Genomic DNA, 24,282 nt, shown 5'->3' with positions numbered 1-24,282 from the left:
AAGCTTGCATTCCTGGAGTAAGCACTTGAAGAATATTTGCTCATGATGTGTTTCCTGAGGATCTGTGATGTGTGTGTTAGATTGAATTTGCTGTGACTTTGTTTTAAGGTTTTGATGTTCTTAGGCACGAGGGCTGTTGGTGTGGGGTTGTCTCTGTCTCTCTCCCCCTGTCTTCGGCAGGACTTGGTACTTAGGGTGAGCCGACATCAGGAAACAGAAACCAGCATCATGACGATGGAGGATCCGTGTTTTCCTTCTGCTTTCTGATCAAGTTTATGGGTTTGGTGTTATTCCTTTCTTAAGTGCTTGCTAGATTTTTCCATTGAAACCTTGTGAGAGTGGAAATTTCTTTTTGGAAAGGGCTTCAATGATACCTTTTACAATTTTTGGAACGCAATTGAGGTTTTTTTTTTTTTTTTTTAAGATTTATTCATTTGGAAGAGTTAGATAGACGGAGAGATACACAGAGAGAAGTCTTCCATCCACTGGTTCACTTCCCAAGTGAGCACAACAAATGGCCACAACAGCCGGGGCTGAGCCTGGCCAAAGCCAGGAGCCGGAAACCAGGAGCTTAATGCAGGCCTTCCAGTTGGGTGGCAGGGTCCCAAGCACTTGGGCCGTCCTCTGCTACTTTCCCCAGGTGCATTAGCAGGAAGCTGGATTGGAAGTAGAGCAGCTGGGACAAGAACTGGTGCCCAGATGGGATGGCAACATCATAAATGGCAGCTTTAACTTATGCTACAGTACTGGCCCCACAAGTTGACTTTTTTACATGGATGTAACCTCTTCAATTTTTTGTTTCTTGTGTCTGGTTGACATTTCATGCCTCCCCTTCCTTTCCCCTCTGACTTGCATCTGTTGGAAGGAGCAGCGTGAATTTTATGTGAAAAGGGGTGTTCTGGGACTCGTCAGCCTCTGTTCCCGTGCCCCTGGGACGGAGCAGCTTCTGTACGTAGCTGTTGGGTCCGTTGTTGTTGTAGTGTCTCTGTCCCTCGGCATCTCCAGGAACCCTCTTTCTCCTCCAGGTACATGGGTGGTGCCTCAGCTGTGCTGTGACAAAGAGGACAGCCCTGAGTCAGGCTGCCTCCCTCAGCCACCCTCCGGCCCGGCCCTCCCACCAGCTGCTCCCATTCCTGTGCTGTGTGCGCGGCCCTGGCAGACCGGCCCTGAGTCAAAGCTTGCCAGTGGAAACATATTGTTAGCCTTTTTCCGTTCTGGTCTTTCAGAATGTAAAATTCCATAGTTGGAATTACTTTTCGTTGTTACTAACTACTTGAGATGCTAGAGAATGCAAGGAAGCCATTGCAAGCTTGGCCAGAGGAAGGGGCTAAGACGTCTTTGAGCATCCGACTGTAGTTTGGAAGGGGTGGCTCTAGACTAGGGAGGATTCCTCTGGTGGGCACAAGACCCCGTGTGGGGCTCCTTCCTGTACAGCTTACACGAGACAAACCCCGAACTGAACACGAGTCAACGAGGGAGCTGCAGAGGACAGGGTGATTCGGACCCCCCACCCCCCCAGTCTGTGGGAGGGGTCTTTGCCTACTTACCCTTTGCATCTTAAGGGAGGCTAGATCTTCATGCATCTCGGGCAGCCACCGTGGTTGGACCTGGGAGTGAGGGGCTCCCTTGTCAGAGATGAGGCACCAGTGCTTCTCATGGCGCATGTCCTTCCAAGCCTAGAGTTGAAGGCCACAGACCCATGCTAATTAGCTTGCCCGGTTCCTGTGCCAGCACACACAGCTCCTTCCACCACCAGGGTCATCAGGTGGGCATTCAGTCCCTCAAGGAGGGAGCCCCACGGTTAGCGATGTGCCTGGACGAGGTGACTTTGGACAAGCAGTGGCCTTGTTGGCGAGTCAGCATCTTCTGTGGGCGCCCTCTCCCCAAGGTGTGAGGTGAGGCTGGAAAAGATGGATTCGAGTGAGGGGTCCTGAGCAGGACCATGGGACCACCGAGTGACTGCAGGAGCACTGTCTCAGTCTTCCGAGCCCTGTGTGAAATCTTGACTTCGTGATGCGTTTTTAACAAACGCAGTAGTGGTTTGAAGACGTTGCCTTTGGTTAACTTTGGAGGAGGGGACACGACTGTCCCGCCTGCATGCTGCAAGGCTGGAAGGAAGGAGGTGGTCCCGCTGCTGGTTCCTGCCTGGGGGCCTGAGAGGGGCAGGAGCACCCACACTTGGGGTTCAGCTCCTGCTGGCCTCCTCCTTTCCCAGGAGCCAAACTTGAGAGCCCACTTGCCCCTCCCACAGGCAGCGGTGTGACTTCAGCAGGTGTCCAGACGAAAAGCACAGTCCACAGGGTGAACTCTGTTTCAGCCTCCCCACGGAGTAGGGTAGGGTGTGTTAGGGCTGTGCTGTGTGTTTGTAGGACTTTCTACTTCTGTAAGGTTTCTCACACTAAGTTACTTAATAAGTGGGAGGGTATTAATAGTTTTGAGATGTGGCTGTGTAACGGGGGGTTAAATCCCGTAGTTATCGAACACGTACTGACTCAGTAGAGTACTGGCAGGCACTCAGCTTCCTCTGGGAACCAGAGGAGACCCCTCCTCTGTAGAGGCAGGGGCAGAGAAAAGGGGGACAAGGTACAAGTTTCTGATAAAGTTCTGCAGCTCGGATTGCCTTTGCATTTTTCCAGGGTACGTCCAGCCAGCGCTTTCTGCCAGTCGTTAGCAACAGACCTGTTCTGTAAACAGCCGGACAGCTTAGGCTTCGTGGCTGGGGCGCTCTCTGGCACCTCCTCAGTTGTGCTGTTGCAGTGTGGCCTGTGTGGCAGCCTGGGCAGTATGGAAGTGAGTGGGCGTGGCTGTGTTCCAGTAAAACTTTATTTAAAAAGGCAGGCGGCAGGCTACTGTTGGCCCATCCCTGACTGCTAGCCCCAGGTTTGATTTGCACTGTTATCATTTCTATTTATTTATTTATTTATTTATTGACAGGCAGAGTGGACAGTGAGAGAGAGAGCGCGAGATGGAGAGAAAGGTCTTCCTTTGCCATTGGTTCACCCTCCAATGGCCGCCACGGCTGGTGCGCTGCGGCTGGCACACTGCGCTGATCCGAAGGCATGAGCCAAGTTCTTCTCCTGGTCTCCCATCGGGTGCAGGGCCCAAGTATTTGGGCCATCCTCCACTGCACTCCCTGGCCACAGCAGAGAGCTGGCCTGGAAGAGGGGCAACCGGGACAGAATCCGGCGCCCCGACCAGCACTAGAACCTGGTGTGCTGGTGCCGCAAGGCGGAGGATTAGCCTAGTGAGCCACGGCGCCGGCCCCTGTTATCCTTTCTGACTTGTTACCTTTTAGAAGGCTCCCTGGTGTTGCTACCTTTTTGAGTCTAAGATTTTCGATGCTTATCTAGTGGCTTAAATCAAGTTACTTGGCATCTGGAGGATAACAAGTGCCCATTTCTGTGTGGTCTTCCTCCCTGTGTGATGCTGAGTAGTAGTTGTGGGCATCGTAGTCTGTTTTTTGTTACTATAATGAAGTTCTTTTTAAAAAATATTGTGTATGTGAGATATAGGGAGAAAGAGATCTCCCTTTGCCAGTTTACTCCTCAAATGTCTGCAATGACTTGGACTGGCCAGGCTGAAGCTGGGAGCTCAATCCAGACCTCCCGTATAGGTGGCCAAGACCCAGCCCCTGTTGGCTTCCAGGGTATACATTAGCAGGCAGCTGGAAACGGGAGCCTGAGCTGAGATTTAAACCCAGGCATTTTCAGTATGGCCTGTGGGTATCCCAGGCAGCGCCCAATGCTATGCCAAACACTCACCTTGTAATGAAATACTTTGTAAAGAGAAGAAATGCCCAAATACCTCATTGCTGAGATTCTAGAGATAAACACTGTTATACAGACTTGTGATTCTCAAACACGGGGAGTGACGTTGTGGCTTAGCAGATAAAGCCGCTGCCTGCAACACCAGCATTCCATATGGTCAAGTCCCGTCTGTTCCACTTCTGATCCAGCTCCCTGCTAATGTGCCTGGGAAAGCAGCTTAGGATGGTCCGGGTGCTTGGGCTCCTGCACCCATGTGGGAGACCCGAAAGAAGCTCCTGGCTTTGGACTGGCACAGCTCCAGCTATTTGGGGAGTGAATTGCAGATGGAAGAGTTTCTCTCTCTCTCTCTCTCTCTCCCCCAACGAAAAGTTTCTTTAGTTCACAGGTTGGGAGACTGAAAGTCCACGATTGGGCAGCCCCAGTGGCTTGGCCTGGTGCATGTGAGAGTGGGGGTCACTCTGCAGGCAGGTAGCCGGGGCTGTGCTCGCTCTTCTACCAGCTTGCTGTGGAGCAAGCCAGGGAGCCACAGGAGCTGTTTGTCCATTCTGAGGGTGATGCGTCAGTGTGCTGAGGCGCTCTGCACCCAGCCCTGGGTCTCCATACGGGTGCCGCACCTTCCAGCATCACCACCCTCACCCTGAGGACTAAGCCTCCAGCTCAGGAACCCTTGGGGGCGCACTCACCCCAACTCTGAACTGTAGCAGGCTGCTAGCAGAAGAGCCCAGTGACAACGGCTTATGTGAGGTGGTTGAGGTTTCATTTTCTCTTGCGGGGGGGCCAGAGGCTAGCAGTTTCCGGCCTGTGCAGCAGGCCGCGGTGGACAGACCTGGGTTCCTGCTGCTTTTCTATCTAATTGCTCTTCCGATGAGGTTCCCCTCCAAAGATCACCTTTGGGTGCAGGACACCTGCTGCTGGGCCCAGCAGGGTGGCTACTGGTCGCCGCCCCTGCCTGGTGGTACGGGCTCTCGTGTCTCCTTCGGTATGTGGGCTGCAGGGCTGGTATTTGACTGAGGCCCAGTTAGAGGACAGCCGGATGGCAGAGTCACTTGGTGAGCACCTGAGTAATTGTCGCAGACATTGCTTTTTGCAGGAAAAAGACAAGGCGTATGTAAGGTCATGACAAGGAAAAGGCATACATACAAACACCGTTTACTGTGGATTGTTTGAGAACGCAGACAGAAGGAAAAGAAGGAAGAGAAGCCTTCAGTCACACCACGGGGATGTGAACGCTCAGGTTTCCAGGCTGCGTCCTGCCTTTTACACTTTTTTTTTTTAAAACATACACTGTTTTCCCAATTTTTAAGTTTTTTCATTGGGTACGTAGTGAAATGCACGTAATGTGAAACTCGCCGTCCTAACCCCGGTTTTAGGAGTGAGTGTAGATCGGCCCCTTCGTGTAAGAAGTCTGCCGACTTGTTGTCCTCCTTGCTGGCATTTCCTTTGTGTCTGCACAAGTGGGCTGGTGGCTTTGCCAGTGGAAGTGCTGAGCCTGAGGAGTCCTCCGTGAGCCATAAACGGAGGTGGGGACAGACTTTGTCCCCAGGGCTCCAACTGCCCAGTGGAGCCAGAGCTCAGGTTGACCTTAGTGGCACAGGAGTGCTTGCTGGGCCTTGGGCAGTGGGGATGCTGAGAGCCTTTTTTCTTTGATGCTTGTTAGTTGTGGTGCTGCTGGAGGTGGACTTCCCAGAGACACATGATGGACACTGGGTGGCAGTGCGGTGGCTGCTCCCCGTCCCCTCCCCACTCCCTGGACCGCCAGGGAGCTCTTGTTTCAGTTTCGTGTCACTGGGACTCCCAGGTGGCAGCCGAGGACTCTGAGCTCATATCTGCTGTGCTGAGGTGTGTTTCTCCAGCGAGAAGGGCACTGACCCTGTGGCTGAAAGCCAAGGCCGCCAAGTGCAGGCGGCAGCCAGCCAGGGAGGGCACAGCCCTGACTCCGGCCTCTACCCTCCTCCCTCCTGCTCAGTGTGCCCGCAAGTGCTGCCTGCAGTTGCTGTTTGTTTCTTAGCTCCTGGCACATTTTGCCTCATTTCTGTAACTTGGCTACCGGGGCTTCTGTCCATCAAGGTGAAGTTCTGTATTTGCTGTGGTCATTTATTCAGTTACTGACTGACTCACTGACTGACTTACTCACTCGAGAGGCAGAGAGTCAGAGAGCCTCCTCGTGCTGTTTCATTTGCCAAATGCCTGTGATGGACAGAGTTGGTCCAGGCCAAAGCTGGGAGTCAGAAACTCAGTCTGGGTCTCCCTGAGCTGCCAGGGGCCGCCTCCCGAGTGCGCATTGGCAGGAAGCTGGAATCAGGAGCAGAGCTGGGACTTGAACTCAGGCTCTGCGATGTGAGATGTGGGTGTCCCGTGTGCATCTTAACCACTGTGCCAAATGCCGGCCCCAGCTTTATGTATTTTTAAAAATTGTACTAATGCATTTTTTCTTTTAAAATAGGAATTACTGTTGTTTCATTAGTGCTTAATTACAGAGTTGTATAGGATTTGCCTGCTTATCCCAGCTCATCTTTTCCCATGAAATTACTTATTCTTGTTGTTAGCTTTTGCAGTGGGAGGGTTTTCAGGAACTCAAATCCTGCATTATAGCAAAAACACCTGCAGTGTTTTACTGATGCTCAGATTTTTTTGTTATTCCCTTTTTATATAAATTACATTAAAAATATTTATTTGAAAGAGTTAAAGAAAGAAGGAAAACACAGAGAGAGGTCTTTCATTTGCTGGTTCACTCCCCAAATGTTCCCAAAAGCTGGAGCTGAGCCAATATGAAGCCAGGAGCTAGGAGCTTCTTCCAGGACTCCCACTTGGGTGCAGGGTCCTGAGTGTTTGGGCCATTCTGTACTGTTTTCCCAGGGTCATTAGCAAGGAGTGGGATTGGAAGTGGAGCAGGCAGGACTCCAGCTGATGCCCATATGGGATGCTGGCGCTTTAACCTACTGCACCCCTATAAATTACATGTTAACGAAAGAGAATTGAATACAGAAAACGCAGACAAACAAAAACTGCCCAAATACCTCATTGCTGAGATTCTGGAGATAAACACTGTTATACAGACTTGTGATTCTCAAACTCGGGGAGCGGTGAGAATGCTGGCGGCGGTGGAGGAGTTCACACTGCCGGTGTTTGTGGGGAGAATCCAGGGTACTGCTCCACATCCTCAAATGCACTCCATTCTGTGGGGGAGTAGCCCCTCGGCAAAGAATCTGGCCCAGAATGTCAGTTGTACCACGTTAGAGAAACCTTTTTTTCCTGAGCATCAGGAAATGCACTTTAGTCGTACCAGAGGTGAGATCAGTTACACATACTTGCTTTTGAAATTAGGATGTGGTGAACGTCTGCGTCCGTAATTGGGCACCCTCGTCCCCCTTTGTCAGGCTGGCCGTCTGCTGTCCTGTGGCGTGAGCGTAACAGCCGTCCCCGGCTTTGGAGACTGGGCTGCTCGCGGTGTTCGCTGTGTCTGCATGGGGGGCACCACCTCCAGACCTCGGGTGGCGACCCTGCCTCCTGCTCCCATCCCCCAGGACAGCCGTTTTCTACAGCTGGACACACGTCTCAGCTGAGGGAAGCAGGGGCAAATGCAACTGCAAAAGCAACACTGAGTGTTCTGGTCATGTTTCATTTTTGGGTAGAACTTTCGCTTTTTGCTTCATTTTACCTTTTGTTCCTTTAAAAACGTTTTTGTTGTGGTCGATAACAAGTTGGCTTTGCCCGGTGCCTGGGCTTCCTGAGTTCCCAGGAGGCAGGAACCGTCAGGGCAGAGTCACTTGCCATGGGTGGCACGTGCCAGCCGTGATGGTGGCGCCTCGTCGGGAGCACAGGCAGGGTGACGTACAGAGTCTGACACGGGGCCTGCACGCTCTTCCTGCGCAGTGGTCTCCAGGAGCCTGTTGGCGGGTGGCGTCTGTCCTCGTTCTGTGTGGTGCTCCGTGAGGAAGTTCGTGTCTGCTGTGGGTGGTCTGCCACAGGGGGCCTCCGCGTAGGGAATGATGTATGGGGGCTCCAGGCTGGATGTGTGGGAACAGCAGGACGTGAGTAACAGGAAGTGACAGAGCTCATGGAGGGCGCCAGGCGCTTTTCTCGGCCACCTTCCCAAGCCCAGCAGATGGGCGCTATATTTAGCAGAGTGTCTCCCAGTTCCAGATCCTGCCGGACACGGCCCCTCTGTACTCTGCTCGCTGGCTGCCTGTGCAGTGCCGAGGGGGACTCCCGTGTCTCCGGCTGCTTGGGACAGCCACAGGTTGCTGTCCATTGGTGTCGAAACGCATTTTGTTGTTTTCTGAGTCACTTTGATTCCAAGCAGTTGGAAAGTGTGTGGAAGGAGGAAAGAGTGGCAGGTCAGAGCCGTTGACCATGGCCATGAGCTCGAAGGTCCGCAGCTAATGTGGGCCAGTGGAAGGAACTGTGTATCTTGGTAAGGGCTGGCCTCTCTTAGAAGTGGAAGGTGACAGGCTTGGTGTGACTGCACGGAGAAACACTCTCTGGTTCTCATCAAGCCAAACAGAAGTCTGTCGGTGAGAGAAGCTTCTTCGTGCTGAATTCTGGCTGTCTGAGCTTTGTGCCGAGGGACGACCCTCCTGCCTTCAGAACAGGCACTGTGGTCCTGCCACATCATCTGCCCAGGTTCGTACCCCTCCGGTCTTGGTGAATCTGGCCACGTGTGTCTGTGCGCTGCGGATCCTGAGTGGAAGTGTGTGGGGTGTGCTGTGAGTTTGCGGTGTGGCACGCTCATGCTCATGGAAGGGGTGTGTTGGGAGACCAGCAGCCTGCGTGGTTGGGGTGCCCCTGCCAAAGCTCTCGTCTGAGGGATCCAGCCAGCCCCTCTCCTTCCGGCCTTCAGAGAGTGGCAGCCTTGTCTTCACACCCAGCCAGCTACTTAGGATTCAGGAACTGACTCCAGGGCAAGGAGTTTGAGAGGCAGATTAACAGTGTTCTGCCGTGACATGCATGGCAGCTGGTGTTGGCATGGCCGGGGCGTGTGAGCCTGGGTGCCACGTGCCGGGCGGAGGCTGTGAGTGAAGGAAAACCGAAGGTAGGTGCCAGGATGCCCCTTCCCCACCCTGATTCTCACAGCAGAACACGTCTCCTGGCATTGCTTCTGCATGGCTATACTATAAGGCATGGTCATTTTGCATGTGTCTGTTGTGCTAAAATATTAAACTGCACAGAAGGTCTTCGGATGGACATCTGTGTGCAGAGTCCTCAGTATTCTCTTTGCCATCCAGGGCCCTCCCGTCTGCCCTCCCCAGGGCCACCACCATTCCAAGCTTGGTGTTTTTCCTTTATTTGGCCGTTTTTCCCACTTTGCACTTGAGTGTAGGTGTAAGCGATGGGTAGTACTGGCTAGCCGGTGTAACTTTCTCTGTGAACTGTCTCATGGTGGACCTTTCCCCTAGCCGTGTGTTTCTGAGGCTGATCCACGTGGCTGTGTCTGCCGTTGAATAAGTTCAAGGTCTAAAAGCGACTGGTTCCTGATTCTCGGAGTTAAGTCGGGATGTTTGATTGGTGGGTGTGAGCCTCAGAGCTGTTTACCAGTAGAGCTGAGCTGAGGATGACGGTGCTGGCCCAGGAGCTGACCTGTGTTCTCTAGGTCTCACCATGGCGGCAGCGCAGCCACGGCGTTCTGACCCACGTCTGGCTGCGTGGGTGTGCGTCGTCAGCTGCACTAGACATCGTCCCATTGCTTGCCCAAACATGCATGTTTTTAAACTGCCACCAGCAGTGTGACATCCGACAGATGGGCTTTCTCCTGTGCTGTAGCTTTCCTTCGTGTTCCAAGCTGACGGCAAGACGAAACCCTCACGGCCGAGCGAGCTGTCGATGAGACCCCTGGGCCTCAGAGCCTGCTTCCCCCACAGGTGTCCCGGCGTCGTGTTGACCCCGCTCCTGGTCTCCCACCCCATCTGGTTTCGGGAGCCCTGTGGTCCTCAGAACACAGCTGTCACTGAGGTGTCTCCCAGGAGGCTTCCTGCCTCTTGCCCTGTCGCAGTGCAGCAACGGTAGCGATGCCTGTAGGCCTGAGTCGTCACCTACACACACTGCAGGCCTCCCTGGCCTACGCGGAGCAGAAGCCGAGGGTCTTAGAGACCTTGCCCCCTGCCACCTCTGGCCTGTCCAGGCTGGCCCCCAACACCTGCCCAGCCTGCAGCCCTCCCTCCTCATCTCCTCCAAGTCTTTGCTGCAGGAACCCACCCCCACACCATGTCACTTCTTTCTATTGCTTGTTTACTGCCTGCTTTCACCCTCGCCTCCATGGAGGCAGGGATCTTAGTTATTTGTTCCAGTGAAAGACTGCCTGAACTCATTTCTGGGGAAGAAATTGGAGCCTGAAGATGAGGGATGAGCGTGGGAGAAGAGGTGGGTGGGAGTGAGTGGCAGGAGGCCCCTGGAGGCTCCCGAGTGCACTCTGGTGTTGAAGCGGGTGGCAGTGCTGGGTGGACCTCTGCCGGTGCTGGGAGGGCAGGAGCGGGATTCCGACATGGCCATGTGTGGCTGACACCCCCCGCCCCCAGCCCCGACTCCGCTGATTTCTTCAGCACCGCCATGCTGATGAATGAATGCTGCTGTTTCCAGCACTCTCCGGTGCTGTGTTACGGGCACCTGCTCCAGGGCTGGGCGTGTGGCTCAGGCGCTCACTGCACAGGCACAGCGGTGCTTCCACGCGGTCTCTGGCACAGAGGGGCCTGGCCCGCTTTCCTCGTCGTCACACTTTGTTGGTAGGTTACAGGTCGCATGCTTTTGCACTGCCTACAAATAAGGCCTTTAACGAGATAAGATACTACTTTTAACTCGTGCTGGGCGAGACCGCGTGTACCCTTGTCTTTCAAAAATGCAGCATTGCTCTGCTGTTGCCCCTTGGATTCCCAATGTAGTCTTAAATGTTTGTTTGTGGCCACTTGAAATGTGTGTGTGTGTGTGTGTGTGTGTGTGTGTGTGTGTAAGTGACCTGTCATCCCCTGGTTCACTTCTCAAATGCTCACAATGGCCCCGGAGTCTGGAACTCTACTTAGGTCTCCCAGGATGCACGTTAGCATGAAGATAGAATTGGGAGCAAAGCCCGGACTTAAACCAAGGCGCTTTGCCATAGGCGGTGAGTGTCTCAGCTGGCATCTCAACACCTAGGGCAAGCACCCTCCCCGGTTGCCTACTTCTGATGGAACTTTTGATTTTGGGATACTTTGTACCCATCACTCCATTGTCCTGTATCCTGCCGTGCACAGCTGTAGTCCAGTATCACACAGGACATTGACATTGTCACAGTCAAGATCCAGAACATTCTCTTCCCCACAGGGATCCCTCCCGATGTCCTTTTTATAGCCTCACATTTGCCTGCAACCCTAATCTTTATTTGACTAGTTTTTGTTATTTCAAGAATGTTATGTAAATGAAGTTATACAGTATGTAACCTTTTGAGATTGGTTTTTCTTTTTACACAGCACAATTTGCAGGAGAAGCCAGGCTTTTGTGTATATCCATAGCCGGTCCTTTTCATTGCGGAGTGGTATTCCCCGGTACGGGCAGAACCCATTTGGTTCACTCACTTATCCCTTCATGGGCGTCTGAGTTGTTCCCAGGTTTGGGTGATTTCGAATAACGCTGCTGTAATTATTTGTGGACAGATGCTTATGGAACATAGATCTTTATTTCCCTGAGATCTGGCTGAAGCTGTAATTGCTGGGGTGTCCAACTGTTGTAGCGTGCCGGTGCCAGCGTGGGCCCGTTACCTGCATCCTCACGGCGTGGGTGTTGCCACATCGACATCCCAGTCATGCCACGGTGCAGCTCACATTTGCCTGATGGCTCCTGATGTTGAACATGGTTCCACGAGCCTGTGTTTCACCTGCTTGATGGCTGGGTGGCTGGGATAGAGCCCCGGCTGTCTTCCTGGCCTTCTCCGGCTACAAGCCGGAGGACTGGGTGCTGGAGGCGAGTGGCTGTGCACGGCCCTGCTTTAGTGGCTGTGTCTTGTCCGGCTGCCCCTTTGCTCGTCGTCTGGCTGGAAAGAGCAGACTTTCCTGCCACCAGCTTCAGCTCCTAGACAGGACTGATAACGCAAACAGAAAGTGCAGAATACTCACTGCGCCTCACCCCTCGTTCGCCTGCTGCCTTCTCTCCACTTTTCAGGGTCTCCTCTCGTGTGTTTTGTGATGCCCGGGGCTTTAGTCATGCTCAGTGAGAAAAGCACCTCCGCGCCACCTGAATTTGGGTCCATAAAATCCAGGGCGAGTGTCCCACCACCCCTGCTGAGTGGCCTGCCCGCACCCCTCCTGTGCTCTGCCTGCAGTGGCCTTTGGACCCTCGGGGGCCCGGGGCCTCAGGTTTATTACTGCGTGGGCTGTTAGATTTGGCTGTGGTTGCAGCTTGACACAGCTTGCAGGGCCATGGTCTTTTTGCTGTTCAAGTTCTTGTTCACGAATCTGTGTTTAGAAAGGAGTCTGGTTAGTAACAGCCTGATGGGACATTTGTCATATCCCCTATGTCATCTTTGTCCACCTTCTATTTTGAACTCGGGAAATCCAGTCAGAGTGGGAGGGGCAGCCAGTGGATGACTTACCGAGAGGTCACTGCTGTCCTCGGGCCATCCTCTCAGCCAGTCCCTCTGCCGGAAGGGAAGGAGAGGAGCCCGCTACCGCTGTTCTGAGTGAAGCTGGTGAGTGAGTGCCGGTGCCTTCCTCCTCTGCTGTTCCTGGCATTGTATTCCTGTCGTGTCTGCCCTCCAGAGAAGCAGCTGTGGGAAGGGGCCGGGAGCCAGCCTGTTCTGACGCCTCTACCTCTCGTGCCGTGGGACTTGGAGCAGGCCCCTCAGCAGGTTCCTGTTCCTCCCCAGATGCCCCTTTCGTGAGATTACGGGGGAGATGGATCACACTGATCCCTTAAGATACCCAGCGCTTGCACGTGTCGTGCCAGCGCCGTGTCATCCAGCACCCTGCGTCACGGCCCTGTTCTGCCAGCCACTGTGTAAATAAGCCAGTCACCCTGCTCTGCGAGTGAGAAATCATACCTGGATGTCTCAGCGTGGCTTCTTACACCGTGATTTCAGAGCTCACTACTTGTGGGTCTTCCCTGGGCATTGAAGATGGCTTGTCTGGCTTGGGTGCTGTCAGCTTGTTTGGAGTATCCAGGTATTTTCTTCTATCTCTAGGAAGCTCGTGTACTTACGGCAAAAGTTGGAAGCAAAAGTTCTTATTTCAAATACAGTGCTTACTAACGCACTTTTGTCTGTCCTTAGCATTTTGATAAGTTTCAGACTTAATGCTTTCGTAGGTATTTTTTGAGTAGGTGGGACTTGGACAAGGTACATAAAGCAGAGTATAGTAAGGTATTGGCCGGCTGCTGACCAGCTGTCCCTCCCGTGGAGTGGCAGCCTTAGCTGCTCACCCAGGCAGGGACAGAGTCAATCACTTGTTTTTCGAATGCGGGGGACTTGGTTTCTCCTCAGGGTATGGTCAGGCAGATTGTGCAGGTACCACGCCATGTCTTCCTCTCAGGTCACCAGGTTGTAGTACTGGTGTGAAAGGGTAGGGGAGTCTGAACGGGCAGGTGGGTGGCTATACGATGGATGTGGTGTTCACGGCCAAGGTAACATGCGTGTTAGTAAAAGGAACTTCCAGAACACTGCACAGTCAACATGTGAGCTACAAGAATAAAAAGGTGTGGACTGGTACCCAGTCACCAGAGGCCCCTTCAGCAGAGGCGGCTAATCCTCTGCCCTCTGTGCTCACGCTATCCCGGCAGTTTGCTTTTCTCACTAACACAGGCTGTCTTAGAGGTTGTTCCACACAGGAACATAAAGAGCAGCTTCAGTCTTCTTCATGGCTGGTGGTATTCCATTCTGTGAATGGACCAGAATCACCATAGCCGGTCTCCCACCAGTCTTGTATGTATTGATCGGTGTTTGAGTGATTTCCAGTCTGCTGTCTTTGCAATGAATGGGGCCATGAATAACCTTGTTATTTGTGTATTTCTCGTGTACATATAGAATAGGATACATTTATAGAGAAACTATCATTAAGTCAAAGATACATATTTTAAAGCTTGATGTACTTTATCAAATGTTCTCCATAAAAGTTGTATTAATTTATACATGAGGATTGTATTAATTTATATGTGACGATCAGTAGGCTGTGTAATCAGACTTTTTATCTCAGTGGAGCTGGTAAAGAAAAAATGCCTATTATAATTTTAATTTGCATTTTAAACAGATTTTATTTATTTGAAATTCAGAGTTATACAGAGAGAGAAGAGGCAGAGAGAGAGAGAGAGAGAGAGAGAGAGAGGGAGGGAGGTCGGTCTGTCTGTCTTCATCCTCTGGTTCACTCCGCAACTGGCTGCGATGGCCGGAGCTGAGCTGATCCAAAGCCAGGAGCCAGGAGCTTCTTCCAGGTCTCCCACATGGGTGCAGGGGCCCAAGGACCTGGGCCATCTTCTACTGCTTTCCCAGGCCACAGCAGAGAGCTGGATTGGAAGTGGAGCAGCCAGTACTTGAACCGGTGTCCATATGGGATGCTGGCACTGCAGGTGGTGGCTTTACCCATTATGCCACAGCGCTGGCCCCTTAAGTTGCATTTCTTAATAAAAGATTTATTTATTTGAAAGGCTAGAGAAAGAGGCGGATGGACATCTTCCATCTGCTAGTTCACTCCCCTGATGCCCATAATGGCTGAGGCTGGACAGGCAGAAACTAGGAGCCAGAAACTCCATCCAGGTTTCTATGTGGACAGCAAAAACCCGAGTTCTTGGACCATCCTCTGCTGCTTCCCAAGTGCATTGGCAGGAAGCTGGATTGGAAGTGGAGTAACCAGGACTTGGACTGTCATTTTGATGTGGGATGGGGGTATCCCAAGTGGTGGCTTTACCTGCTGTATCACGGTGCCCTCCCGTCTAACACAGTTTTAATACTGTACAGCTCTGCCATCTCTCACATTCACTCACGCCTTCTTCACCTGCAGGTCTTATACATTTAGTTTTCTGATCAGACGGTGTCCAGGAGTTCTGGGCAGCCACCTACAGTTTTCTTTTGAGTGACATGCTGCTTTGTCTTTGAGGAGTTCCTTTTCACACCAGTACAGAGAAGTGTACTGCTTCTTCTTCTTCTTCTTCTTTTTTTTTTACAGGCAGAGTTAGAGAGAGACAGAGACAGAGAGAAAGGTCTTCCTTTTCCGTTGGTTTACCCCCCCCCCCCAAATGGCCACTACGTCCGGCATGCTGCGGCCGGTGCGCTAGGAGCCAGGTGCTTCCTCCTGGTCTCCCATGCGGGTGCAGGGCCCAAGCACTTGGGCCATCCTCCACTGCCTTCCTGGGCCACAGCAGAGAGCTGGCCTGGAAGAGGAGCAACCGGGACAGAACCGGTGCCCCGACCAGGGCTAGAACCCGGGGTGCCGGCACCGCAGGCAGAGGATTAGCCTAGTGAGCTGCGGCGCCGGCCATGAGAAGTGTACTTCTTACAGGCATGACTGGATTAAATAACAACACGAGTGGCCCCCAGTAGCTCTCCTGTTTGCTGCAAAAGCACACAAAAGCAACTGCCAGATTCTCATAATATGGATCGATTTAAAAAGTTAACTTCCTGTGATACATGAAGAGATGATGCAGTGTTAGCATTTATTTGTTTTTTATTTGAAAGGCAGAGCAACAGAGCGGGAGAGACAGGGAGAATGCTTCTCCATCTACTGGTTGACTCCCCAAATGTCCACAGCTGCCAGGTCAGGGCCAGGCCAGAGCCGGGCGCTCCATCATGGTCTCCTAAATGGTGGCAGGGCTTAAGCACGTGGGTCTTCCTCCGCTACTTTCCCAGGTGCGTTAGCAGGACGTGGATGGAGCAGCTGGGGCTTGAAGTAGACCTCTGATAGGGGATGCTGACGTCACAGTGGCAGCTCAGCCCGCAGTATCCGTTCTGTTGTGTCTGGCTTCTTTCCTTCGGGGCTGGAGGAGTCATCCCGTTAATGCGAGTAGCTGTGTGGCCTCCAGGATACTAACACACTAGTTTGCAGATCCGCTTTCCCCACACTGGGCATTTGGGTTGTGTCTGTGTTGCTTATTTAGAGCAGTGACAGGGTGCACTTCCGTGTGTGTCTTGATGAGGAAGGTACATATTTGGGTTCATGCTGGGTTCGGGGGTAGAATTGCTGAGTCACAAGGCAGACGCTAGTTCAGCTGTTTTCTGAAGTAGTCGCACCAGAATGCACACTCACCAATACTCGTCTTTCCATCCTGCTGTCCGGAAAGCTGTGTCATGCTGAGGTTTTAATTTCCACTTCTTGGTGACTTATGAAGCTGAGCCCCTGTTACAAACTTTATTGGCTGTATTTAAGTCTTCTGTCCATTTTTCTTTTAGCTAGTCTTTTTTCCTTACTGAATTTTGAGGTTCTTCTACCTTTGGGAGAATGACAGTAAGTGTCTGAGAATCACGGTGGCAGAGCGGGGTAAGCCGCATCTCATATTGGAGTGCTGGTTCAAGTCCAGGCTGTTCCGCTTCTGATCCAGCTTCTTGCTAATACACTTGGGAGGCAGTGGGTGATGGCTCAGGTGCTTGAAGTCTGGTTCCTGGCGTCAGCTTGGCTCAGCCCTGGTTGGTGTGGGCGTTTGGGGAGTGAACCAGTGGGTAGATCTGTCTGCCTGTCTCTGTCTCACTCTTTCACGTAGATCTCTTTGTGGTCAAGGCTCAAAGGGGCACACCCTCCGTTTCACGGCCCTTTCTGTGTGTCACTGCGTCTGTCGACAGTGAGGTGTGGGTGTCCCGTCCCCACAGTGTGGTCTCTGTGCTGCTGACGCGTGCTCAGCTGTGTGACTCTGCCCACGCTCCCAGCGCCAAGCCTGCGTGTCCAGCAGATGCTGGTCTCTGCCCTCTGATGCTGTGATGGTCCCGTTGAGTCCACTCCACTGCCCTGCTGTCGTTAGCATTTATCTTCTAGGTTGACTTGCTTGGGTGAGCTGTGTTTTTACCTTAGACATTTGCTGAAAAACAGGAGCACCCTTTGGCCTTCAAAGTCTTGTGTGTGTAAAGGCTGGGATTTTGAAACAGTTCTGACTTTTTTCTGCCATTCCTTGGTTGTCAGGACTTTCAGTGCTGGCTGCTCGTCAAACGCCGGGTCTCTTAGTATTCCTTAGAGTGGCTGCCTGGGTCCTCTGCCTGCACCACTCCTAAGCCAGGGCGTCCAGGAGGAAGCTGCCCGGTGCCTCAGTCAGAGCAGCCCCCGAGGAGACCCGCTGTCTCCCCTCCAGCTGCCTGCTGGGGCTGGGCCAAGCAGGGAGGGAAAGGGTGGGGAAGGTAGGGCTCCTGCCTGCGGCTGCTGCGTCCAGGGAGATGGAGACGCAGGGTAGGGCCCAGGCACGACATGTGGGAGACACAGGTCACAAGTGTGCACGTCAGTAACAGCACGTACCGTCAGATAGCCATGACCTTCTGTGGGCAGCTAGTATGAATTTTGCAGCTGGTACTGTGGTACAATAGGTTAAGCTGCTGTCTGCAGTGCCGGCATCACATATGGGCACCGGTTCAAGTCCTGGCTGCTTTGCTTCTAATCCAGTTCCCTGCTGATGTACCTGGGAAAGCAGTAGAAGATGGCCCAAGTCCTTGGGCCCCTGCACCCATGTGGGAGACCGGGAGGAAGCTCCTGGCTCCTGGCTTCCGCTTGGCCCAGCCCTGGCCGTTGTGACCATTTTGGTAGTGAACTAGCGGGGATGTAAGATTTCTCTCTTTTTCTCTGTTAACTCTAACTTTCAAATAAATAAATAAATCTTTAAAAAAAAAAAAAGGACAAATTTTATCTCAAAGTGTCAATGCCAGATTGGTGAGATTTCGTGATGATCTGAGGGGTGGGATGTTGACACCCTAGAGGCATCTCAAGGCGGAATGTGGTGCCTTGGTTATTTCCCGTAGATAATGCCTGAAGGTGGAGGACTGTGCGCCCCGGGCAGTGCTGACACTCTTGTCACGGGAGGCTGTGTGGTCTCCCTGAGCTAGGGCGGGATGGTGCTGTAAATAGCCCCAGGGTTCTCAGATGGGGAACAGTGTGCCAGCAAGCAAGGCAGCTGCTGTCGGTTCGGACCTGCGGCCTAAATGCTGTTCCTGTCTGTGCACATCTGACCCCACCAGGCGGCTTGTGTCCCTCAGTCATGGCCGGCTGGGATTCACGTCGCCTCATCCCCAGGCTGTAACTCAGTTAAAGAAAATGTTTGAGAAGCTGCAGTTGAAAACTCGCGTCCCCGGACGTGTTCAGTGGTTACGTGTTGACTACCCAGGAACAGTCGCACAGGCTAAGGAAGTGATGGCCTCTTGTCGTGCGCTTCCTGCACGCGCTGCCTTTAAGCAGAGCGGTTTGAGTCAGCTCTGTGGCTGCCTGGCCCAGAAGCCACTCTGGTGAGCCCTCCTGCAGTGGGTGGCGGTGGTGGGCCCCAAGTCCTGTTCTCGTGCGATGTGGCTGGGTGCTGGGCTGGTGTGGGCACTCCGTCCTGAAGGCTGGCCTGGGAGTGGCAGACACAGGACTGAAAATAGCAGGAAACATAAAACATTGCATTGTTCTCTTCTGTAAGTATCCTGTTGCCTGGCTCCTAATGTGACCCTGCGTTTAGCACAGCCGAGCGGATTCTCTTCCTCTTGTGGTGCTTATGCTGCTGAAAAGCCGGCACTGTGCTCACCCAGATGAGTAATTACGGAAGGATCTGCGCGGAGAGGCAGGGATGCGGACGGTGGCCCAGGCCCCCCGGCCCCCCCGGCCTCCCCGGCCCCCAGCCTCGCATTACTCCTGCCCCCTGCTTTCCTGCCCTCCTGGCCAGGCCAGCGTCCGAGAAGGTCGTCCGCCTGTCTCTGCGGGGTGAGTCCGTGGGACTGGCGCTTTGCCCTGTTCTTTGTGTCCTAGGTCTAGAAGAGACGCTCAGCGTGGTGACCCCGTTCATCTGTCCCCAGCCCGTTTTCTCTGTCTTCCCTTTTCTCACGTCTCCTGGCCCTGCCACTTCCTACGCCCAGCCTGGCCTTACGTTTGCTTGTCCCAGGTACCCTGATACATGAAGAGTGAGTGAACCGTGCACCGGTGACTCAGTTCTGTTCCTCCCTCTATGTGATGAAACTCCATCGCCAGGGAGAGAATCCAGCCATAGAACAGTTCTGTGTTTTCTGAGCCAGAAATGTGATCATCTGAAGATGTAAATTGGGTGTTCCTAAGTTGGGTCTTAATGTAAATTAAAGCTATAAGATGGACAGAAATCCGGAAGTTAAATAACATTGTAGTGGTGAATCCATGGGGGAGTAGGTATTTTCCTAACACTTGAGGGGAATGAACAGTGATACAACATATCCCTGTAGAGAGGAGTCTGGCAACAGCTAGCAAAATTGCATATGAATTTACTCACGGTCAGGCAGTTCTATTTCTAGGAATACATCCCAAAGATGCACGGTAAAAATAGGAAAAGATGCGTGTGCAGGCTGTTCGCTGTGGCAGCAGGAAGAATTCCCATGAGCAGGGCCTGGCTGGGCAGGCTCTGGGACCTCCAGTGGAGTCCGTGTCCTGTGCTGCCGGAGGAGTAGCGGAGCTCGTGTGTTGCTGGGCGTGGGGGCCAGGGTTGTAGTCAGGTGGGGCGACGTGTCTGTGGCGTGCTGCTGCTTAGACAGGGGAGTCTGCGGATGCACGGCTCTCACACGTGCAGGGAGAAACCATACTGGTTATTTTGAGCTTCCTATGGGAGCTAGGATAGAGAGACATAAGAACTAGACTTTTGATAAATATTGTCAGATTTTCTGGAGAATGCTTGCGCCCTGTTTCCCTCCGCTCAGTTGCCGAGGAGAACTCGTTCCTCACGTCTTCGCCGCACTGGAGGCGACCTCTCCACCCTCGCCGGCCGGCTGGGTGAGGGCTGTTGCTGATGAGCTGTGTGGATGGCCCTTTTTCATCAGCAGGGGTTTTTCTGTTGATTTCTGGAGACTGTTGTAGAGCCTGTTTTCCTTTGTTGATCATCTAGGTTCATGAGCTCTGTGCTGGATGAGCGGTTCGGGGCCTGACTGTGGTGGTTCTGCCCCGGGTGTGGGAGGTGTTCTGTAAGCACCTTTCTGTGTGGTACACATGCCTGCTCTGGCCCAGACGCCCTGAGCTGCGCAGGTCCGGCGCTGCAGCCGCGCCGTCCCGGAGCAGGCTCTTCCACTTCCCGAGGCCTGGTACCGTGTCTGAGCAGCGAGGACTTAGGGCTGTCCGCTGACGTAGATCGCCGATGCACACGTAAACCGAATTAAATCACCTTTTAGCTTGAGGTTCTTGATGTTTTGGTGACCCATGGTAGCTATTTTTACGTTCTGTGTAATGTGGATACCTGAACAAAACAGTCACTCTTCACTCTATGCGTGCGCAGGGGAGGACGGGCAGGTTTAGAGTCTCGCTAGCTGTGGCACGTGCCCTTCGCTCACGGACGTGCCGCATGCGTCTCTGCAGGTCATCACGCCGTGTAGGAAGCTCATCTTGTGCGCTGATAACCGGAAAGAGATGGAAGATTGGATCGCAGCCCTGAAGACTGTCCAGAACAGGGAGCATTTTGAGGTTACCATGCCCACTGTCACCTCTGTGGCCCTCACCTCACACCCTGCCGTCCAGCGTCCCCCCCCCCCGCATGGCCCGACAGTTCTGGACTGAGATCTCAGCCTGTTCCTTGTTAAATTTTGAGGTTTCGATGCCCGGTTTCGGCCCCTCGGTAGTCCTCACTTCACACCCTGCCGTCCAGCGTCCCTATCCCGCGTGGCCCTACAGTTCTGGACGGAGATCTCAGCCGGTTCCTTGTCAAATTCAGGCTCGTGCCCGGCCGGTCTGCAGACCTGTCAGACCATGACCCCGTCCTTCAGAAACCTCTCTTCTCCTTCCTTGGATACTTTCTTTTAATCCTGTTAAGGTTATTGCGTTGACGGATTTCAAGGGGACGTCTCATGCGTGCCATCTGTATTTCATTCTTGCAGCCTACCCAGTACAGCATGGACCACTTCTCAGGGATGCACAACTGGTACGCCTGTTCCCACGCGAGGCCCACCTACTGCAACGTGTGTCGTGAGGCGCTCTCGGGGGTCACGTCCCACGGGCTGTCTTGTGAAGGTATGAGTGGCCTGCATCTGTCACTCTCTTGGGAAAGGTGGCCCCATGTTTTGCTTGATGAAGCCTCGGAGATCCAAACGTGGTCACCGTAGTGAGCCTTCGTGACCGGGTGGTCAGCTGGGTGATAGGGTGTCTGTGACTCCATTCTTGTTGATTTTACCTGCAGACAAGTCCTTGGTAGACCATTTTTTAAACAGAGCTTGAGAAAATGGCAAGCAGGGATGTGGTGGGAAGGAGAGACAAACTGGAGGCCTTGGCTCACAGGGAGAAAATGTTTTTGAAAGACCTGTTGGCCCCACTGTAGTTGTCCTCCCTGCCGGGTTGGAGACGGGGCACAGACCCAAGGTCAGGACCGGGGCTGGGCGAGGAAGTTCAGTCTGCTGACAGCAGGGACTCCAGGCTCCTGCCTGTGGCCAGATCCTGCCAGCGCCTGCTTTTGTACAGCTTAAGAACTTAAAAATGGTTCTTACGGTTTTAAATTGTTGAAAAAATTCCAAAGAAGAATGATATTTTGTGGCACATGAAAATGACAGCAAGTTGAGGCTTCAATGTCCACATGGACATAGTTCCTGTGTGCCTTGTGCTGTGGCGCCGCAGTGGGTAGTTGGGCCATGGTCATACGTGGCCTGCAAGCCCAGGAATTGCACCGCGAAGGTTCACCGACTCCCAGCTGTCCCTGCTGCAGGTCCCGCTCCTCCGCCCACTGCCGTCGGCTCTGTAGTTTCACAGCGGTGTGGTTCCAGCACAGGTGCCCCTGGTGCTCTCCAGCCCCAGGCCAGTTCACAGCACGCTGTGATGGACCAAGCTGGTGGTTTCAGGTGTCCCTTCTCTCACAGTGTGCAAATTCAAGGCCCACAAGCGGTGTGCTGTGCGTGCAACCAACAACTGCAAGTGGACCACGCTGGCCTCCATCGGGAAGGACATCATCGAGGATGAGGATGGGGTACGTGCAAGGGTACCCCACTTGCAGTGCCCTGAGCCAGGGCTGGGCCTGCACACCCTCTCCTCCCTGCCCCAGCCCTGCCATCTTGTTTGAGGTGGTCCTGCCATGGGGAGGATTCGGAGACTCTGTCCTGTGGCCCAGCTGGCACTGTGATGAATGACACTTATGAATGACATCCCTGCATGCGTCGGGGAAGGGCTTGAGTAGGGAGGACTGCCTTGGCAGAGAGCGCCCAGCGCATTTCTGCCAGAGGCTCCCCCAGCCTTGGGTTGGTGCTCGGAGTGTCCCCAGCACACGTCTCTCCCTGGCCCGCAGATTGCTATGCCCCACCAGTGGCTGGAGGGAAACCTGCCGGTGAGCGCCAAGTGCACCGTGTGCGACAAGACCTGCGGCAGCGTGCTGCGCCTGCAGGACTGGCGCTGCCTCTGGTGCAAAGCTATGGTGAGTGGGGCCAGCACTGCCTTGGGAGACGCCGGTTCTGCTCACGTGGCTCGTGGATCTCGGCCTGGGGCCTGCTTCCCACGGCACCCATGTGACCTGTGCCTCCGCGCTCTGTGCTTTAAGCCACGTAGTGTGAGCATGACTGGCGCCTGCCTGTGTTTCTGTGCTGTTCATCTCAGGTGGAAGTGGGTTGGCTGCACGTCTGCTGCGGGCCAGGGGCACACGCCAGCACATGTGACGCGTGGGTTCTTGTTCCAGGTACACACAGCGTGTAAGGACTCCCTGCTGACCAAGTGCCCGCTGGGCCTGTGTAAAGTGTCTGTCATCCCTCCCACGGCACTCAACAGCATCGACTCTGACGGTGGGTGCCGGGCGCCGCTCGCTCGCTTGCTCGTTCGTCCTTCTCACGTCTGTACCCGCTTCCTTCCGCTCAGCAAGAGCACAGCCGTGGCGGAGGTGGCGGCGGTGGGCATGGATGCTGTGAATGGCGTCCTGGTAGTTAGACTGCTTAGGACTTGAGGCTGCCCCTGGCTTGCATGGAGCCAGGATCTGTAGGTCAGGCCCATCTCTGTCTCTGGCAGGTGCCCTCAGGTAGCCCACAGCTGCTGTTGCATCCGGCTGGCACACGGTGATGCGTGCTGATGAGGATGGTGGGAGGGGGTCCTGGGGTGCAAGTCTAGAGGAATCAGCTCGCCCAAGGTGGGGACAAGAGTGGCAGGCAGCAGCGAGGGGAAATTTCTTTCTTTCTTTCTTTTTTTTTTTTTTTTTTAAATTTTTGACAGGCAGAGTGGACAGTGAGAGAGAGAGAGACAGAGAGAGAAAGGTCTTCCCTTGCCGTTGGTTCACCCTCCAATGGCCGCCGCTGCAGCCAGCGCACCACGCTGATCTGATGGCAGGAGCCAGGATCCAGGTGCTTTTTCCTGGTCTCCCATGGGGTGCAGGGCCCAAGCACCTGGGCCATCCTCCACTGCACTCCCTGGCCATAGCAGAGAGCTGGCCTGGAAGAGGGGCAACCGGGACAGAATCCGGCGCCCCGACCGGGACTAGAACCCGGTGTGCCGGCGCCGCAAGGTGGAGGATTAGCCTATTGAGCCACGGCGCCGGCCCGAGGGGAAATTTCTAATTCTTGTCACCAGTCCCGGCTGGATGGGGCTCACTTCCTCACACGGAAGTGAGCGTGCTCTCCTCCCTTGCAGCTCAGTGTGTCTGTGTAAGCTGCCTGGCCCCCGCGAGACCTGCTGCTCACTCCGTTGGCAGCTCGTGAGTGTTCTGTCCGTTCTCACCTGCAGGGTTCTGGAAGGCCACGTGCCCACCGTCGTGTACCAGCCCCCTGTTGGTCTTTGTCAATTCCAAGAGTGGGGACAACCAGGGCGTGAAGTTCCTCCGAAGATTCAAGCAGTTGCTGAACCCTGCCCAGGTCTTTGACCTCATGAATGGAGGGCCACACCTCGGGTAGGAAGCCATAAAATGTTTCCTGGCACTTTAACAACTTGTGGATAAGGTATACTTACTTAGAAAATAGGAAAGATGCGGAAGATTTTAAATAGGAAAGAAAAGTTTTTTCTGGAACGCCCTCCCTCCCCAAATTCCACATGCAGAGGTGCTCACCATTAATAGTTGGTAATGTGTGTCCTTCTGGCTTCCTGCACACACACACACAATCTTGGAAACCAAGCAGGACCCTGCGTTACCCACAGTCCCAGCTTCCCGCGCACACACATACACATCTTGGAAACCAAGCAGGACGCTACGGTCCCAGCTTCCTGCACACACACACGCGCGTGCACATGCACACGTACACGCGCTTCCCACGCAAACACATACACGCACACACACATCTTGAAAACCAAGCGGGACCTGTGTTACCCACTGTCCCAGCCTGCTGTCCACGTGCCTGGGCACACCATATTGGGTGTGTGTTTTCACACCAATCTGCGAATTGGCTTCGTTCTCTTTAACAGCTTCGTGGTACTGAGAACAAGCTGTTCAGTGGGGCCGGGGGGCTTTTCCATCCTGGGAGGGGCAGGAGGGCATCCTGTGCAGGTGCAGCGAGGCATGGTTACCC

At 53.8% G+C, this 24,282-nt stretch overlaps 1 protein-coding gene across 7 annotated transcripts in view; it reads left to right on the top strand.

Annotated features, from left to right (window-relative positions):
* The window catches only part of DGKD (diacylglycerol kinase delta), a 120,627-nt gene that overhangs the window by 68,888 nt on the left and 27,457 nt on the right, over positions 1–24,282 (top strand). For 6 of the 7 annotated variants that reach the window (XM_051834164.2, XM_070070016.1, XM_051834166.2 and 3 more), the window contains 6 exons: positions 20,186–20,290; positions 20,701–20,833; positions 21,670–21,776; positions 22,092–22,217; positions 22,476–22,578; positions 23,507–23,669. In XM_051834164.2, coding sequence (XP_051690124.2) covers positions 20,186–20,290; positions 20,701–20,833; positions 21,670–21,776; positions 22,092–22,217; positions 22,476–22,578; positions 23,507–23,669 — 737 coding nt within the window. Of the gene's footprint in view, positions 1–7,907; positions 8,391–20,185; positions 20,291–20,700; positions 20,834–21,669; positions 21,777–22,091; positions 22,218–22,475; positions 22,579–23,506; positions 23,670–24,282 lie in introns of those variants that run through there. The other variant, XM_070070019.1, reaches the window with a different exon arrangement.

Source organism: Oryctolagus cuniculus, chromosome 3, assembly GCF_964237555.1.
Source record: "Oryctolagus cuniculus chromosome 3, mOryCun1.1, whole genome shotgun sequence".
NCBI classification, from domain to species: domain Eukaryota; kingdom Metazoa; phylum Chordata; class Mammalia; order Lagomorpha; family Leporidae; genus Oryctolagus; species Oryctolagus cuniculus.
The sequence above is the reverse complement of the archived record's forward strand: the minus strand, read 5'-3'. Positions and strand labels throughout refer to the sequence as shown.